This window comes from Microchirus variegatus (assembly GCF_963457635.1).
Source record: "Microchirus variegatus genome assembly, chromosome: 8".
Lineage (NCBI taxonomy): Eukaryota > Metazoa > Chordata > Actinopteri > Pleuronectiformes > Soleidae > Microchirus > Microchirus variegatus.
In genome coordinates, this window is record NC_139809.1 from 27,141,204 (window position 1) to 27,158,981 (window position 17,778).

General features: G+C 43.0%; 1 protein-coding gene across 1 annotated transcript in view; it reads right to left on the reverse strand.

Moving 5' to 3' along the window:
- b4galnt4a (beta-1,4-N-acetyl-galactosaminyl transferase 4a) overlaps positions 1 to 17,778 on the reverse strand; it is a 188,881-nt gene that overhangs the window by 1,867 nt on the left and 169,236 nt on the right. The window contains exons 9-18 of the mRNA XM_083894111.1: positions 7,441 to 7,507; positions 5,438 to 5,602; positions 5,133 to 5,242; positions 4,576 to 4,676; positions 4,309 to 4,382; positions 2,915 to 4,217; positions 2,066 to 2,445; positions 1,131 to 1,284; positions 962 to 1,034; positions 102 to 255 (exon numbers count right to left, since the gene is read on the reverse strand). Coding sequence (XP_083750237.1) covers positions 102 to 255; positions 962 to 1,034; positions 1,131 to 1,284; positions 2,066 to 2,445; positions 2,915 to 4,217; positions 4,309 to 4,382; positions 4,576 to 4,676; positions 5,133 to 5,242; positions 5,438 to 5,602; positions 7,441 to 7,507 — 2,581 coding nt within the window. The remainder of the gene's footprint in view (positions 1 to 101; positions 256 to 961; positions 1,035 to 1,130; positions 1,285 to 2,065; positions 2,446 to 2,914; positions 4,218 to 4,308; positions 4,383 to 4,575; positions 4,677 to 5,132; positions 5,243 to 5,437; positions 5,603 to 7,440; positions 7,508 to 17,778) is intronic.

Sequence of the window (17,778 nt, forward strand, 5' to 3'; positions counted from 1 at the left end):
TGTAGATTGCTGTAACTGGAGAGTGAATTTGAGTGATGAGCCCCGATATGATGGTATGTGTGTGTTCCCTTGCACATAACATGTGTTTTTTTGCGCGTTACCATCAGGCTCCTGCGGTGAACTGCCACAGCCGAGTCTCATGACGATAGGAGCAAAAGTAAGGCGTCCCTCGATGCAGTGCTTCCGGATGCTTTCCAAGAAATTGTGAGGAAAATGGATGTGCAGGTCACACAGGAACACGATGCTGTGATTATCCTGCAGGAGGAAATGCAAAACAAAACAGTTACATACGAGCACATTAACCTTCGTTCCAGTGTTCCACAGAAAAAGTAATTCAGTTTGAATTCCGCTGGAGCACACTTTGCAAGCTGTGTATGCAAGTGCATGTTCATACGACGTGACCAATATGGGATTTTAGGATTAAAGAGAGTAAATCGGTTGTCTTGACTCCTACAGCCTGTAGGTCATTCACAGACGTGAGTGACAGGCCTGTCATCTCACCACGACAGCGCCGACACTCAAACGACAGATCAACGTCTGTCCACATTTCCAGCCGCTCCGCGTTCCCAGCGGCTGCGCGTCTGACAAAGAGACGGCTAGAGAGGAGAGGCGTGAGAGCACACATGCGCACAAATAACCCGTGAAAAGTGTGAGCAGATGCGACAGCCGTGGCACACGCATGACAGAGGAAATGCGGCTCGCCGTCTGAGCAAATTCCCCCATCATCCACGGCTGGGATCTGCGAGGGAGGGAGAATGGAAGCGGGACGCGGCTCGGAGATAAGTTCCACAGACAGAGACAGACAGAGCTGAGCGGTGATGCATTCATTATGCATGAGTGTACTTTTCTGTCTGTCCATCAGCCAGTAAAGGTCATGTGGTCAATGTGAGCGGCCGACCTTCAGTGAGTGGCTTTTCTCTGCCAGCTCACATATTGTTGTTTGTGTGTTTGTGTCTCTGACCTCGATAGTGTCCACTCCCATCTGCAGTCCCGCTGAGCGCTCAAAGTTCCCCTCTCTCCTAAGATACTCATATCTGTCAAAACAAGAAAACACACACACATGCATAAATCTCAAAGCTGGTCATGTATGATTAAATGTTGAAATCTTAAAGTTATTGACACACACACACCTTGGCACACTGCTCTCTCTAAGTGCCTGCTCCACGTCCATGTCTTCACTCTCAAAGTCGACGATGATGATGCTGAAGTTGTCATCCTTGGTCTGGCGATGAAGATTTTCCATGTCAGAAATAAACTGTTGAACCCAGCGAGCCTGATTTTTCACTGAGGATCACAAAAAGAACATTTTCGTGATTGCTTCAAGTGCTATAAAATTATTAAAGCCTATTTCTTAAAAAGATATAAAGATACATGATAAAATATGATGTCTCGAAACGAGGGCTGCAACAACAGGCAACAATTTAAGAACTCGTTTTAAAATCTAATCTAATCTAACCAATTACTTGATAATCAATATACAGTACTTGAAGATTAATTGGTTAGATATATATAAAAACAAGTTCTTCATTTTGAATATTTTCTGGTTTCCATGCTTATTATAACAAAGAAAACATTATAACTATAATTTTGTTTCATGGACCAAAGTTTTAGAAACACCTATGAAAATTTTGTTGAACAAACAACATTTAGTCCAGAAAATAATAGACAGATTAAACCAGTGTGTCTTGAATATTTATATCCATATTATTTGCAGATAATTAATTATTTGTTTTCAAAAATGTTTTTAGACCAATTAGGTGAAATTGGATAATTTCCCAGGGCACACCTGACGATCTCTCACGGCACACTGGTTGAAAAACACTGGATTAAACATTGTTAGTTTCAGCACTACTCAAAACAAAATGCATTTTTTTTTAAAGTATTTAACCACAACATATGTCTTCTCACTTATGGTCATTTATTAAAGCAACTGAGTGTGGGCCTTGGAGGATTCGTAGAATTTTTAGACGCTTAGACATGAAGTTTGGGACACTCTACTTTCTTTATAGCATTTCTATAAAACAGATACGACTGTATACACAACAGATGATTCAGTTGTACTAACCTGGCACCACAAAGTGCACCATGACATCTCTCCTCCACTGCAGCATGACAGGTTGACAGAGCAGAGGCTTAGCAAAGGCCGTACTCCATGGTGTCACTCCAGGTCGGACGGGCGACTTGTTGGAGGGAGGGGGCGGCGGGGTGGTGAGGCTGGAGGTGTCAGTGGAGGGGGCCGAGGCAGGTGCCGAGGCCGGCGCAGAGTCTGTGTTCTCCACACTTTCGTCCCCTTGCCTGCCGCGGTGGAGCAGCAGGTAAATGTATTCTGACAGACGTACAACGCTGCGGCCTCTCTCCATCAGCTCCAGCTCCACCAGGTAACGGTTCCCTCGCGCAGAGTCACGCCGCTTCTCGACATTGACGATTCTCAGCAGGGTGTAGATTCTGATGCACAGATGGGGATGGGGCGGGGGAGGGGGGGTTAAAATATACACATTTGAAAAGGATACAAAATGCTTCACACGGAAAACAACATTTCCTGTATCGTGCTGACAACTGCATTAATTCTCGTTTGACTGTGGGCAGATCATTTCCAAATGCTGCTGCTCATTATCCGTGGCGCTGTGAAGCCAGCATGGCGTGACGTGGGAGGAAAATGAAAACAGAGAAAAGTTAATGGCCAAGCGAGTTCGCACAAATAAGGCTTTGTGATCACTGCAGCAGAAAGTGGTTATCGTTACATAGAGGTCTAACTAACAAAAAGTCAGAGCAACAGGGCATGACCGATACGTTCTGAGTGAAGTTACATAATAGCTAGCATGAGAAACCACGTCTTTAATGTACGAGACTGAAGCAGAACATGAGCCACCCCCCCCCCTCACATTATTGTCACTCCCTTCTTCTGTATCCTTACCCTCCATTGCGTTCGTTGAGTTTCTCCATATACTGGGCCAAAACATCCACCACCTCGCTCTCTGCCAGCTGGAGGTTGCCAGACACATTGCAGTGCAGGTCGTTCCAGTCCGATCGCAGCAGCTCAAAGTCCATTGGATTGACAGAGAAGGTTCGCTGCCAATTGATGCTCTCCTCTGCCCAGCCTGGCCGTGCCTCAGCTTCTTCATAGCTATAGTCGGACATCTCACCCTCCTCTGGTTCTGGCTCTGTGATCTCGGAGCGCCCGAGGAAAGAAGTGACTCTTGACTCACCGTGGAGTGCGTTTTCTGTGGAGTTCAATGTCACTGCAACTGCAGCGGTGGTGTGGTGGTGATTTGGTGGGTTTTCTTTACTGGATAGATCAGCTGTGGCGGCACTCTGAAGTTCCTTGCTCCTTGTTGTCATTTTGATGCTTCCGTTATGAGATGTTTTCCCCTGAGAGACACTAACAAGGTTTTTACCTGCTGATACCCTTCCTAAAGTGTGCCCTTTGGCACCCAGGTTGACCAGCCTTGTGGTCTTCCCAGTTTGGTACAAAAAGACGCCTGGAAACACCTCTCTAGGGTGTCGATACAACCTCTCCTCCCTCCTCTCCCGACGCTGCTCCCTCTCCCGCTCCCTCTCCCTCTCCTTGGCAGGCCGGGGCCGAGTGATGTAGATCTTGTTCTCCTCATTCTTGCTTCCAGCGGGCCGGTTGCTGTTGTCGTAAGGGTTGTTGCTGTGGGCGGAGTTGCTGATGATCTGCTTGGCACGGCTGGTTAGTGCAGAGAAGGAGGACTTTTGGGTGAAAAGGAGAGAAGACTTGCTCAGTTTGGGTAGAGTCACAGCGCCTTTCTCTCCTCCTCCTCCTATACCACCTGTTCCTCCTTCTTTCTGGCCAGGTCCCTGCTCTACAGGATCAGTATGGATCCAGGACAGGGAGCGACCCTGGACCACAGTGTCAGTGTAAGACTCAAGCAGCCTGGGCTGGGTTTTGTTGAGTCTCTTCCTGGAGTCCTGTCTCATAGATTCCCCGGTATGATCCCGTCCCCAGTCTCTGTCCAGATCCCTAGCGATCTGTCCATCCCTCCGAAAAAAGTTTCTCCTCTTTCTGCGGAGTGTGATCGCTCCCTCCTCTCCCTCCCCTTCCCGGCTTTGTGGTGTGGGCCCAGACTTTGAGTGATGATGGGAGAGGTTGGAGGTGTGGCTGATCTGGCTGGGATGAGAGGGCTTCTTGGGCGACACTGTGCCAACAATCTCGACCTCATCCTCGACATCGACCACTTCTTCCTCTTCCAGGAAATCTGAAGGCAGACACAAAGTTGATGGAGGGAGTGTGTGAGTACGTACATGTGTGTGTGTGTGTGTATGCAGGAGTATGCATTTGTTAGTTACCAGATGGGTTGGGGAAGACGAACGGTCTGTCATCTTCGTCCTCATCCATTTTCATATATTTGTAGAAACCGAACCTGGCACACGCACACACACAAGGCATCAAACTTTAGGTTTTAACATTTCAATGCATCTTCATTCTGTTCTATCAGTTTTACAAACACTGGAGCAGTTATTTTACATAACTACTTTCTCAAACTGTGTATACAAGACAGAGACAAATGTCTCCCTCGGGCTCTTTAAGAGATAAGCGCAGAGTAATGTTCTCACTTCTCCAAGTAGATCGGCGACTCTCTGTAGAAACACTTGTTCTCTCGCTCCATGTGGGTGAGACGTGTGAAGTCGTTGGGGTACACAAAGGACAAATAAACCTGAAGAAAAGTATACAGTGAACAAAAATTAGATAACACTGTAGGAAACACTGTTTTTGTGGTAAATACATATTTTGGAAGTGTTCTATGAGGATAATAAGCCACCTGCTTTATAATACCATAACCTATGATGGTGAGTCCTGTTGAATATTAAAGGATTTGCATTTTTAATTTCCAGGTCATCACTTTAATCAGCAGCTGCTGCAGTAACTTATGTCGTCCTATAGAGGGAAGCAGTGCTCAACAGTATTTGCCATTGCTTACTCACCTTCACATTGTTTCGTCTCAGATCATTTACTCTGAAGTTTGTTTGAATGTGTTGGACTTTTTTTTTTATTAGCAGGTTGATAGAAATGCACAACGCAAATGACACTCACTAAAATAAATCAACATTACTCGTATTGTATGGCAGTGTGTTTCTGTCTCCCAGAGGGATGGTGATTTTAGAGGACTCACAAACTGCAGGCCCTGGTATCTGGCGATGGGAAAATCTTTGACGACATAGGTCGGGGAGTAGAGACAAGCTGGCAGAACATTTTCCAGGTGGGAGGGGTCAATCATAGGAGCTGAGGACAGAGACAAAGAGAAAAAAAAATGTATCTGAGACCTGGGAGAAACAGAAAAGGCAACACAGCCAGACAAGATGTGAGTAGAGCTGGAGTCTGTGAGCCAGACAGTCAATCAGTCAATATGAAAAGATGATAGTGCAGAAAACCAGGAGGAGGACAGAAAACAGGGACAATGTGGAATAGTAGATTTACTGCTGTAGAACGTATCCCTTGGGTCTGGCTTCAGCATATCTGCTCCATGCTGCATGTTGCCGTTCTCTTCCAGGCCCTGGGGCTGGGTCTCCTCTGGGAGACGGATGTGACTGGCCAAGGTCTGGGGGATATGATCCACACTGTTCATCTTCAGGGTGGACTCATCTGTAAAATAGACAGAGAACTACAGTCAGGAGGAGAAGTGTTAAGGTGTAAACTGCTGAAAGTGGAGAGTGAGTTAAAGACAGATAAACCAATGTGGATAATTCTCTTCCATTCTCTCTGATGCTGCTCTACAGCAGACACACTTTCACGTTGAATGCCTACCATTTGCTGCTGAAATGCAAATATTAACCAAATAGGTTCAGTGTTTATCAAAATTAAATAGAGGGTGGGATAGTACTGACCATAATATGAAAAAGACCAGAGAAAAAGAGAGGCAGAGGGGAAATAAACACAGGAAGCAACGGGAGGAGCAAAAGCTGAATTGGGCAGATCGGAAACAAAGTTAGGTGAAAACTAAAACAGAGCAGAGTCATAATTACACCAATCGATAAAAGGGAAGGAGAGACCATGTGTGATTAATGGCACGTCAGGAGCAGGGCCTGATGGGAAAAATGTTTATAATTAACAGGGTGGTCAGCATGATTGTTATCCTCCAGGGGAAGCAGTGTACACACATTCAGCAAGCACATGCTATGAGGAGGGGACTTTGTTTTTTTTTTTTCTTGTAACAATGACACATCTGTTGCTCACACAAATGGTTTCAACTGCACACAAGCCCCGCCAAGACAACTTAATTACCACTGCTGCTGAAATCCTCAAAACTAGCACACAAAAAAGATATATATTTCACATGATGTAGCTTCTTATAATAAAAGTAGAACATTAAATTCTGTCCGGCACTGATAGCCAGACCCCAAACCACATGGTGGTACCACGCAATCATGGGTAATGTTATTGTTTTTCAGTAATAAAAGTGTGTGTGTGTGTGTGTCTAATAAGATGTATTAAGAAATGCATTTGGATCAAACTCCTGAGAAATGATGCTGGGGCTGTAATTAAACAAAACAATAAAATGTTATTATGTGCCATGAATAATTAGGCTGCCAAAACAGAAGTTCATTTAGTTTTTCAAACGCACACACACGCACACAGTTTGGCATAGTTTATATCAATTATAAAGAGATGAAAATATATCTTCACAATTTCTAGGATCACCTCTCACCATCTTATATCAAGTGGCTGCAGTTCAATCAATTGATAACAACTGCTATGTGCTTAATAAACTCTACAACCGCTGATATATGCATTTGATTGAAAAGTCGCCCAGAGACCTAATTAAACTGAACACAGAAAATAGTTCAAATCAAGAAAAGTTTGGGGACGGTTAAAAAAAAAACCAAAAAAAAAAAAAACCCACTCTCACTTGGACTCAGTCATTTTGGAGTCAGATGAGATTCTTCCGTCATAGTCAGTACTAAACATGAAGGGCAGCACTTGGCACACATCCACCGAACACTGTAACTCTGCCCAAAATGACAACCTCTACATATCATTTCTGTGTGGCTGGCATTTTCCCCCCCGTTAAAGACACTCAATCCCTGTGACACATTGCCATTCTTGGAGCTAGAGAGGTGAGACATCCACTCAAGCCAGAGCTCTTGTCTCTGCTGTGAATGAGACACAAGTAGAACATCTCAGGCTGTCAGTCTTTGGCATATGAGACATTGCATGTCAAGACTATGAATTTGAGTTTGATAAGAGAAGAGGACATCTTGATAAAGACATAACAATAATGATTGATAGCAGACTGGAATAATTATAATGCGGCAAGCAAACAAACTCTATTTTTTCCAATCATTGAAGAGTCTCCTCCGTATCTTCGTTGCAAACAACAGAAAGCTTGAAAGTCATCTTTTAAATTGCTGAGGAAATCTGTCAGAATAAGCAGAATAACTTTCCATGCAATCATGAATTAGCAGGGGACGAATAACTCTTACCTGTGTACAGGGAAATGTAGGCTGAATCTATCACCTCATATTTCAAACCAGGAAGGAATGGACGCCACTGTGTGTAAAAGCAGAGCAGGAGAAAAAAAAAAAGGGATTGATTGAAAACAGTAATACAAACATGTAGAAAGCAGAAATTGTGCTTAGTGTTTGCAGGGCTAAACTTTGACACTGCGTTATTGATCCCTGCAACATCACAGGGTCAATTTGATGTCGAGTTTTTGTAAAGGACATTAAACCAGAGAGAGAAAGGGAAAATTAAATAAAAAACGGTGTATCACATGCTAATGTGAGGCCACAAGGAGTGAGGAAGGAAAAAAAAAAAAATCTGAGAAAGCAGACCATGAATGGGGTGAAAAGAGAGCCTTGGGAATAAGATGGTGATGAGTAGGTGTAAAAACGGAAGATCTAATGACCCGAAAACAGAGCGAGGCATGGAGACAGAAATAAAAAGCGAAAGAGAAAGAGAGAGAGAGGGAGAGAGAGACAGGCTACAATTCTTTTAAATAGATTTCACAATTACCATGTCACTTCTGGTTACCCAGCATATAATCACAGGAGACAGGTCATTTTCCAACCCTCAGGTTGAGAATACAAATACAAACACTCTGCTCAGGTCTCACACAAATGCCGACACTTGTCTATGCTAAACCAATACACGCAATTGCTCTTGCTTTGTTGCAGTGCATTTAAAAAAAAAAGAAGAAAAAAATATATATATTTTTGTTGTGCTAAAAATTCACCATCGCTGATTAAGTATATGTCAAAGCCACTGAATGAAAGTATTACTTATATGCTGTACCTCTCCTTGCTGACACCTTCAGCAAAACAACAACAACAACAGCACAAATGCTCATGTGTAGGACTGACAAACAAGGACACACCATACCCATCATGTTGAGCAGCAGCAGGGAGCAGGGAGTAGCTCAGCAGGTACACCTAATACTTCAACACTGTGTCATTATCTCAGGGTGACTGTCCTCAAGGCCAAGTCAAAACACTGTCACAGTCTGATGCAAGGAAGGACAAAAAGTTGAGCCAACAGTTGGAACTCAAAGGTTTAGTTCACACTAATCAGTCACTTTATTAGGGACATCTGCAAATAACTAATCAGCCAATCACATCACACAGCAGCAATTCTGTGCATTTAGGGATCCAATCCATTTTTATTTCTAAAGCACTTTAAAGACAACGCAGTTGGTCAAAGTGCTGTACACAGACATGACAAATAAAACAGCAAACAATAAAAAAAAATGTAAAAGCCAACAACAAGCCAATCTCAAACTGTGAAAAAAAAGTGTTTTAAAGGGACACTGTGTAGTATTTATGGGTTTATATAACCCAAAATCCACTTTTTTTATACATATTATGTGCTCCTGCATTGTCTAGTCGCTGTATAATTTTTTTGTTTCAAAAAGTCATGTAAAATAACATGGTCGCGGGCCGCGGTTGCATTGCCACTGTTAGCAGCGAGACGCCATGTTTCTACAGGAGCCTGTAAGGACAAACGCGAGAGAACAAATCAAGCGTCGCTTTACTTGTAGCGGAAGTCCCGCCTCCACTCTCTCCGCTTCGTCTGCTACAGCCGCGGTAGCTCGCCCTCTCCCTCGCCTCACGAACCTCATCTGCTGACACGGAGAAAGACGATGAGGACGACATTTGACCGGCTGAGGATACCGTAGCGCTCAGGGAAGGGAGGGGGTGAGCAGAGGAGCAGTTCTTTGTTGTAAATTTCAGCCTCTCCTCTAGATGTCACTATAAACTACTCACTTCACCTTTAAGAGAGGACTTAAAGGGGACACGTCTGTGACATGCTTTGGTCAAAATACCATAAGGATGAAGCACCACAGCAGTTCAATCACCCTGCCAAAACAGCCCTGTTCAGAACACTCTGTTTAGTAGTATCTCTTTAGGTCCACCTTAAAAAAAAGTAAAAACGAAACTTGAGGGACAGGAAATGACATCAGTCACAGAGGCTACTGGGAGCTAAAAGCAGTTAGCATTTGGAAAAGTGATAATATGCAGGCTCCAGCAGGCACATTGCCGTCATATATAACATGTATCCACTGGACAGATAAATCCTCTGAGGCTGGAAGTTTGTGTAGGACTCTGTGCTGCACTGTGGAACTTTTCGCAGACTTCCGGTTTTCGGACACCGTTGCCCTCGCTAGCAATTTTGCATGTTTTATGGCCAAAGCGGAGCTCAGCGAGACAACAATTCCAGGAATTTAGCGCATTGTGACATCCCATTGTACAGACTGAGGACCACAAAAACACGAGTAAGTCATCTTTTTTCACACTTTGCCAACTGATAGGACCTAACCCTAACCCAGAGTCCCAAATATAAGGATCTAAATAAGTAAAATGTTGATTTTGCATAATATGTCCCCTTTAAAAACAGGGAGTGAGTCGACCTGCCTGATGTGCAAAGGCAACTCATTCCACTGTTTTGTAACAGCGACTGAAAAATACCTCTAAAGCTCCCTCTTAGTCTTAAGGACGACTAACAGTGACTGATCTGATGATGAATAATGTAGCTTTGGTCCAGACAAAATGCTGAAGTTCAAACTGAGCACCAGAGTGAGGAAGACATGTGATTTAAATGATTTTGAATATCACATGGTGCAACAGAGAAGTGGCAAAAAATGCGTTTTTGATGCCAGAAAGGCAACAGTAACTCAAAGGACCACTCATCACAACCACATTGAAACCTGAAGCAGCGCAGTATCACACCAGGTGCGACTGCTGACACTTTATTAGGTTTGTACCCCAATAATCTGGCTGTGTGCTGAGTGTATGGATCCAAGTAAAACAGCAATTAAAAAAAAAGAAGGAAAATAAATATGCAGCAATGTCCTTGCACAACTTCTGTGGTGTCAGTGATGGATGAGTGTTTTGCTTTGTTTAACTTAAATGCAATGAACAGTAAAGATAATTATAGTGAGGACAGTTAACCGAAACACTGGATAACTGACAGCAGCTTAAAAAAAGTAAAACAGGTTGTGTTCAAGAAGAAAGTTAATAAAAACGAAACAGTCGCCACAGAACAGAGCCACACCAAGAGCCTGAAACTACAGCAGCTCAATGTACTTCAGCCATTATTAATTCTGTTTTTGACACATGTGCTTGTCCTGTGATGTTTCTATTTTAAGTGTCTGACCTCCACACTTTTCAACTCATCCTGCAAACCTAACAACCAAGACACCATTTTGTGTGAAAGATCATTCCTGACAGTGGAAAAAAAAAATCATCCTGCATCCTGAAATAATAAAGCGGACCTAGACCAGAAGTTCCAATTAATGCTGTTTTTAGTGTGTATCTGCGTCATTACCTTATTAACGAAGCCCTTAAGGTTCAAAACAAACAGTTCAGCCACTGCTGAGAACGCTGTGTTTTATTGTAATCTCGGGGCTCAGCGAGATCTCTGAAAATCCCGTTATAGTTACGTAAACAGCGGTTCTCCGGAACAGCAGATTGTCCTGCTCCGGGCACTAGTCTGGGCACATCCGGTTGCGTACATTGAACCGCAGAAGAAGAATAACGTCCGTTGTGGAGGTGTTTCACGAGCGACAGTGTCTTCTGACTCCGGGTCAAAGTCATAAAACGGACTGCGGCGGGAAGTCGTGAAGAAGCTATTTTTAAAACACTGTTGAGACAATGTTTTGATAATGAGGAGCAGTGCATCCACCGTTCCAGAAGGGGGAGCTGCGCTTCTGAGAGCGGGTGTGCCGAATGTCACTTCAGGGGTACTGGCCAATCACAAGACAGTCTGTCTTCTCAGGCGAGATTTATGTCTGAAATAGCGCGGCTGACAAGTGTTTCAAAAAGGACAGACTTCTATCGGCTCGTTTCCAGCAACTAGGAGGTTTTTGACCATAAAAACAAGTTAATATATGTAAGTAGACCTCCATAACTAACATATATGTGCAACAGGACCACTCTATGTGAGCTTTAATTAAAAGTTAGGGTATTCTTCTAAAATGTATTGTTGCAACACACGGTTTAGGTTGAGTACTAGCTATGACTAACTGTCTGCCCTACTGCAACACAAACTTAAGAAAAAACAAGGCTGCATTTTGGCAAAGGGAAGTATACCTCATTAACGAAAAAATGCAAATGAAAGTGAAGCGTGCTTTTGTTCAAATGAGAGAAATGACGCCTTGCTGTTTGAGTTGTTTGTGCCGTGTTTCAGCTGCCTGTGTGCGTATATAGGGACAGGGTCGACACAGGAGCCTTCATTTTCATGCCTCAGTGGAGCGCAACACTCTGCTGCTGTCACATCAACGTGAAGTGCACAAATCACACTCGCACACACAACACTTAAAATACTGCATGTGTACCTGTGTGGCCTATTTTACAGCCTTGTGGGAATTTCTCTTCTTTATTGTCTGGACCCATAGATTCTCTGATTAATTCCTTCAAGGGAGGCATTGATCTATTTGTAGTGTATGTGTTTTTTGTGTGTGTGTGTGTACACAGGTGAAGAAGCACAGAGCGCTCACAGAGAGAGGAAGAAAAAGAATTCAGTAGCCAAGGGGAAATAACAAAGCACAAATTGTACAGCAAAATGGCAACGCTCAGCCAGAGGCTTCCTTTACAATTCCCCATCATACATGTACACCCAGTGACATATGAGAGTTTGATATTGTTTTCAATCTAGTGACCAAAAACTAGGTCCTACTCCAGGTCATAGTGTGCTTTGATGCCCACTGAAATGACACACACACACACACACAGGTAATTTGTCTCTGGTTCAATCAGACAAGAGTTTTTTTTTTTTATCCCAAGGTGATCAGGGGTTTATTGCTTCTGAGAAAGCAGATTGCTGTTGTGTTGTTGTGTTGTTGTGTTTCCTTCACTACTATTGGCTGGTCCAGAGCCTGAGGCTCTATGGATATGAAGTTGTTTCGTTAGTGTGGCACATAAGAGGTAATAATTACATGATGCAACTATCGCTTTCCAGGTCAATCCAGGTTCGATGATGTCAAACGTGATTTACAGAGAGTAAACACTTCCACTGAGAGGCATCACAGTCCTTTCCTGAACTTTATGTTTTTTTTCTTTCCACACAGTGTTCGTAATCAAAACTTAATAACAGAACAGAGAGGAAGAGAGATGTCAAGCTGTCATTTTTAAGTAGATGACTGATCACTGTGTTTTCTCTTCCATCCCACAACCTTTGGTACAAACTGGTAGAGATTTAACATGAAGTTATATATAAAAAAAAATACTACTAATAATCAAAATGTCCTTACAAAACACTTCAAACACGATTTGTTACATGACAGTATTTTGAGTTTTCTCCTTCATCTCACTATCCTGTGTCTGAAGTGTGTTTCTAAAAAAACACACTTCTTTCTTCACTCTGCCCCTCCACCTTAACAAGAATGGATGGTCACACCCTACACCTACATGTGAATGTGCAAACATGAGTGGTGGAGCTTATTCATAGACACAAGAGGCAAGATGGAATTGATACAACACATTAAAAGAAGACCGCAGCACACGCACGTGTGTGACCACGACTCAGTCCCAGCTGATGTTTGACAAGAAGTGTGGTACGCCCTACCTAGACGGTACCAACCAATCATAATTACATTCACTCCATATGGGCAATTTAGAATCTCCTATTAACACTATTTATGGTGCCCCGGGTATAGTTTTATTGGCGGCCAAAATTAATTATGTATAAATATGAGGAGCTATTACTCGCAAATTAAATACATACGTAAACATGTTTAAACAAGGCAATCAGAGATGGCAGACTTCCATCCCGATTCACGCCAAAGCCTTTGGCGGCCTCTGTTGGTCATATTAGCAAGCGGACGTGTGGAAGCACAAACAAACAAAGAAAACAAACAGACACACAGAGCCACTAAAAACAATACTTCACTCTCACTATGTGGGGTGAAGTGATAAACACTGCCTGGCCCACACAGTGGCTAATTCAATGTCGTTTTTTTGTGAATATCTTTTACTTATGTTGAGCTGGACCAGAGTGTCTTCTCCAGCACATCCCAAATAATCTCAGTGGGATTAAGGTCTGAAAATGATGTCTTGTGCTCCCTGAACCACTCGTTCACAATTTGAGCCCAGTAAATCTGGCATTACCATCTTGGAATATGGTCATTCAGTATATTTAGGTAATCAGCTGACCTAAATTTTGGGCTAGTAATCTTGCTTAATTTAGAGCTAACCAACTGAAGTAACTGTAGATATAACACTGCCCCACAGGATTGTACAGGAGGCACTAAGCCAACATTTCTTTTGTCCTTTTTGTCTTTGGAGCAAGAACACCTGGGTTTGTGACTCGGTTAGAACAAAGGCCTTTCTGCATGTTCTCCCTGTGTGTGCATGGGTCTTTCTCTGGGTTCTCCAGGTTCTTCCACAGTCCAAAAACATGCACTATGGGGATTAGGCAAATGAGACACTTTAAATTGACCATATACTGTAGGTGTGAATGTGAGAGTGAATGGTTGTTTTTCTCTATCCCTGTCCAGGGTGCACCCCACCTATCACCTTATGTCAGCTGGGATTGGCAGCAGCGACCTTCGTGTGGAGGAAAAAGCAGTAGAAGTAGTAGATGAGTGAGTGAGTAAGTCAGCGAGCAAGCGAGAGTGATGTCCAGACTCAAAAGCCTGAACCTGAGACCATACAGCAATAGTCATAATTCCTCTCAAATATACAACGTTATTCCTCCGTGCGGTTCGTATAAAGTCCCCTGAAGTTTATAAGCCATTTATAATCCTCACAGTCTGTCTGCTGTCACTCATTTTGAATGTGAAGAAGATGGGAGAAGAGGAGAGGTTGTGCTCACTGACCTGATATTGTGTTCCTGTCGCCAGACAACTAATTGGCCACAGACACGGTGACTTCATTGAGGATGACGTGGATTATGGCCTGTAGTCATGCACCAAAAAGTGACAGCTAACAAGCAGAGGAGAGAACACACCTTTGAGTGTTTGCTTGTCTCACGACTGGGTATTTTCCATTTCCCTATAAATTGTAAGCACTGTATGAATCTACAGATTTTGTGTCGCAAATGTGCAGTGCTAGGAAACCAAAATCTCATCTCAAAAGATATCTAGATATAATCTAGATAACTATACCTATACATTCATGCTGTTGGACATGATGTATGATGTACAAAAAAAAGTATGTTTATCACTTTTTTTCTTTGCTTCTCAGGAATATAACATAAAATATGAGAGATGACAAGAGACAGCAACAAATATTTCCATTTGCTGATGGAATGCAAGACAAGCTATGACAGTGTGAGTTTTTCATGGATCGCCACTAATGGAAAGCCTACAGTGTGGTGGTGCTATGGTGCTGCCCACAGACAAGGAGAGACCCCTGAATCTGATCTCCCCAACAGAGCATAACCCAGTGTGGGTGTTTTGATCCTTTGCTTGATATTGCTGAACATAGCTCACGCGATAAAAAAAGCTGACAAGGAGGCAGACAGAGAAGAAAATAAGCAGCAAGAGAACCTATACTGAAGGAAAACGCTCACTATACTGAAGGAAAACGCTCACCAAAACAAGGACATACAGCACAGCTCATCACATCATGCCTCGCCCTGGGGACAATGGAACACCATTCAAATGGAGAGTGTTTGATTCTCTTTGCTGAATTATAGATTATAGTCAAAATTTCATAGAGCAGACATTTCGCAAAGACAAATGAGTCCGATATCCGTTGCAATTTCAGGTGTATCATGAGACAGTGTGTCAGTACTGATGTGTTATGTGCTCTGAAGGGAAACTGACACGCTCACTAGATTTAAATCAAGTCATGTTGAGATGAACGCATTATTTTTCTGGTGCGCTTCTTAAAATCCCATGTGGCTCCACTGCAGCCAGATGAATGCGATTTATGACCAGGGCGAGTAGTAAAATAAGACAACAAGAACAGACAGTCTAAACTTGACAATAAACAGATATAAAATACAGTCTATGGTGTCAGACTCTAAGTGAGCATGACGTCACCGGTCTGAAAATAACATGAGAGAAAAAGTGTTGATCAGAGAAAGCGTTCAGAAAGTGCAACCGTCTGCCAGGCTGCTCTGGATCAACACTAATATCTAGTCATTTCTTATTTGGGTCATAATCTAGAGCCCGAGAAATTATCACTCCTTAGTATAAGCAAAAAATAAAAGCCTGTATGAGCGGCCGTATTAAAATATGAATCCAAACGTGCAACAAATATGAAAACTCTGGAAGTGACAGACAGGGAAATAACTGGTTTATCTAATGTGAATTTCTAACAGAAATATTACATACTGAGGAACTACATGCTCAAAGATAATCATGTTTAAAGCGGACCTAGACCGGATATTCCAATTAACGTTGTTTTTTTAGTGTGTATCTGCGTAATTACCTTGTTTACTAAGCCCTGAAGGTTCAAAACAATCAGTTCAGCCACTGTTGAGAACGCTGTGTTTTATTGTAATCTCGGGCTCAGCGAGATCTCTGAAAAAACCCGGTCCGGTTACGTAAACACCGGTTCTCCGGAACAGCAGATCGTTCTGCTCCGGGTAGAACATCTGGTTGCGTTATTCTTCTTCTACATTGAACCGCAGAAGAAGAATAACGTCCGTTGTGGAGGTGTTTCGCGAGCGACAGTGTCTTCTGACTCTGGGTCTGACTCCGGGTCAAAGTCATAAGTTTTGATAATGAGTAGCAGTGCATCCACCGTTCCAGAGGGGGGAGCTGCGCTTCTGAGAGCGGGTGTGCTGAATATGTCACTTCCGGGTACTGGCCAATCACAAGACTCTGTCTTCTGGGTGTGAGAGTTGAGTCTCAAATCTCGCAGCTGGGAAACAGCGTCAGAAAAGAGGATTTCTATCGGCTCGTTAACAGCAACTAGGAGGTTTTTGACCATAAAAACAAGTTAACGTATGTAAGTAGACCTCCATAACTAACATATATTTGCAACAGGACCACTCTATGTGAGCTTTAATAAACAACTGAAGTTGCAATTCCAGAATCTACATTTCCATAACACGATGAAAATTACATAATGTTAAATAATGTTATGGTATGTGTCGTGTGCCGTTTTGCTCTGTGGGATCATTCAAATCAAATCTACATAAAGAAAAAAGGAAGCGCTGGTGTGAAATAAAGAAAGCGAGATTTAAACACCAGTCCTCTAATTGCTTTAAACCCCCCAAGAGCTCAGAATGTGCAGATTCTCATTCAATGGTTTTTGATTTATGAGAAGCGATTCATGTTGAGGATTTATGTGCACGTCTTGCACTTTTCATCACCCTCGCATAACAGGAACAGTGTGGCTGATAACCCAGCAATCATTACGGTTATTGCAGTATTGACTAGTATTTATATTGGCCTCAAGAGTGTAAAGAAGACAAAGAACATGTCAGTTAAACAATATGGTGACATTAAAGACCTATTGACGGTGACGTAGAGGTTAATGCTATGCACTCATGTACGATGAAGCTTTAAAAAAAAAAAAGGAAATGGAAATGAAGCAATACGTTCTATAAGAGAGCTGCTGAACGAGTCAACCCTAAAAGGTGGTGAGCGAATTCTAATTTATTTCCACCATATAAAGACACACACAATATAGTTTAACAGCTGGCTCCAGGTTGCTGGGACCACTCCTGATTTATACTGAGGTGGGAAGGCGCAAGACAGATGTTGAGAGGCCTCTGTGTGCACAGTTGTTCCCTTTCAAATGTGGGAGTGGAGAGGATGGACGTGTGCGAGTGTGAGAGGTTGAATGTGCGCACACGCGGGCGTGTGCTTTAATTGGTGAGAAGTTGGAGACCTGGACTGGCAGGAGTGATAAAAAAAAGGGCTATTAAAGTCCAGCATTTAAATCGTGCACCCCTGCCTCTCCATAAACTTGCCTTTACTAATTAAGCAGTGACTTTCTTCACTTCTTTCTCTCACTCCCTCCGCCTCTCAATCATGCTGTCACACGGCTGGCAAGAGACGTTTTTCATTAGGCCGGTGGAAAGGTCCCGTCTTTCACTGACAAGGATCCAGATGGCATTTAGGAAACTTAATGAAACTGCTGCCCACTAAATCTTCTCTCATCTAATGTAATCCATTTCAAAACAGTCATCGCTCTAAAACGACTTTTGAAGTTAATGGAGGGAAAACACCCAAGGTACGGTGTAAAGTAGACTGTAGTGGAATGGTTCAGTCAGAGTGCAGGTTTGGTAACTTTCCTACTCAACAATCTCCTCATTCATCGGGGCCTGCTCTTCGCACATGCAAACACAGTTATTTCCATCCCCGTAGGGCAGCAACACTATATTCCGGACTGTCTCTTCCTGTCATGAATGCTGTTTATGTTCCG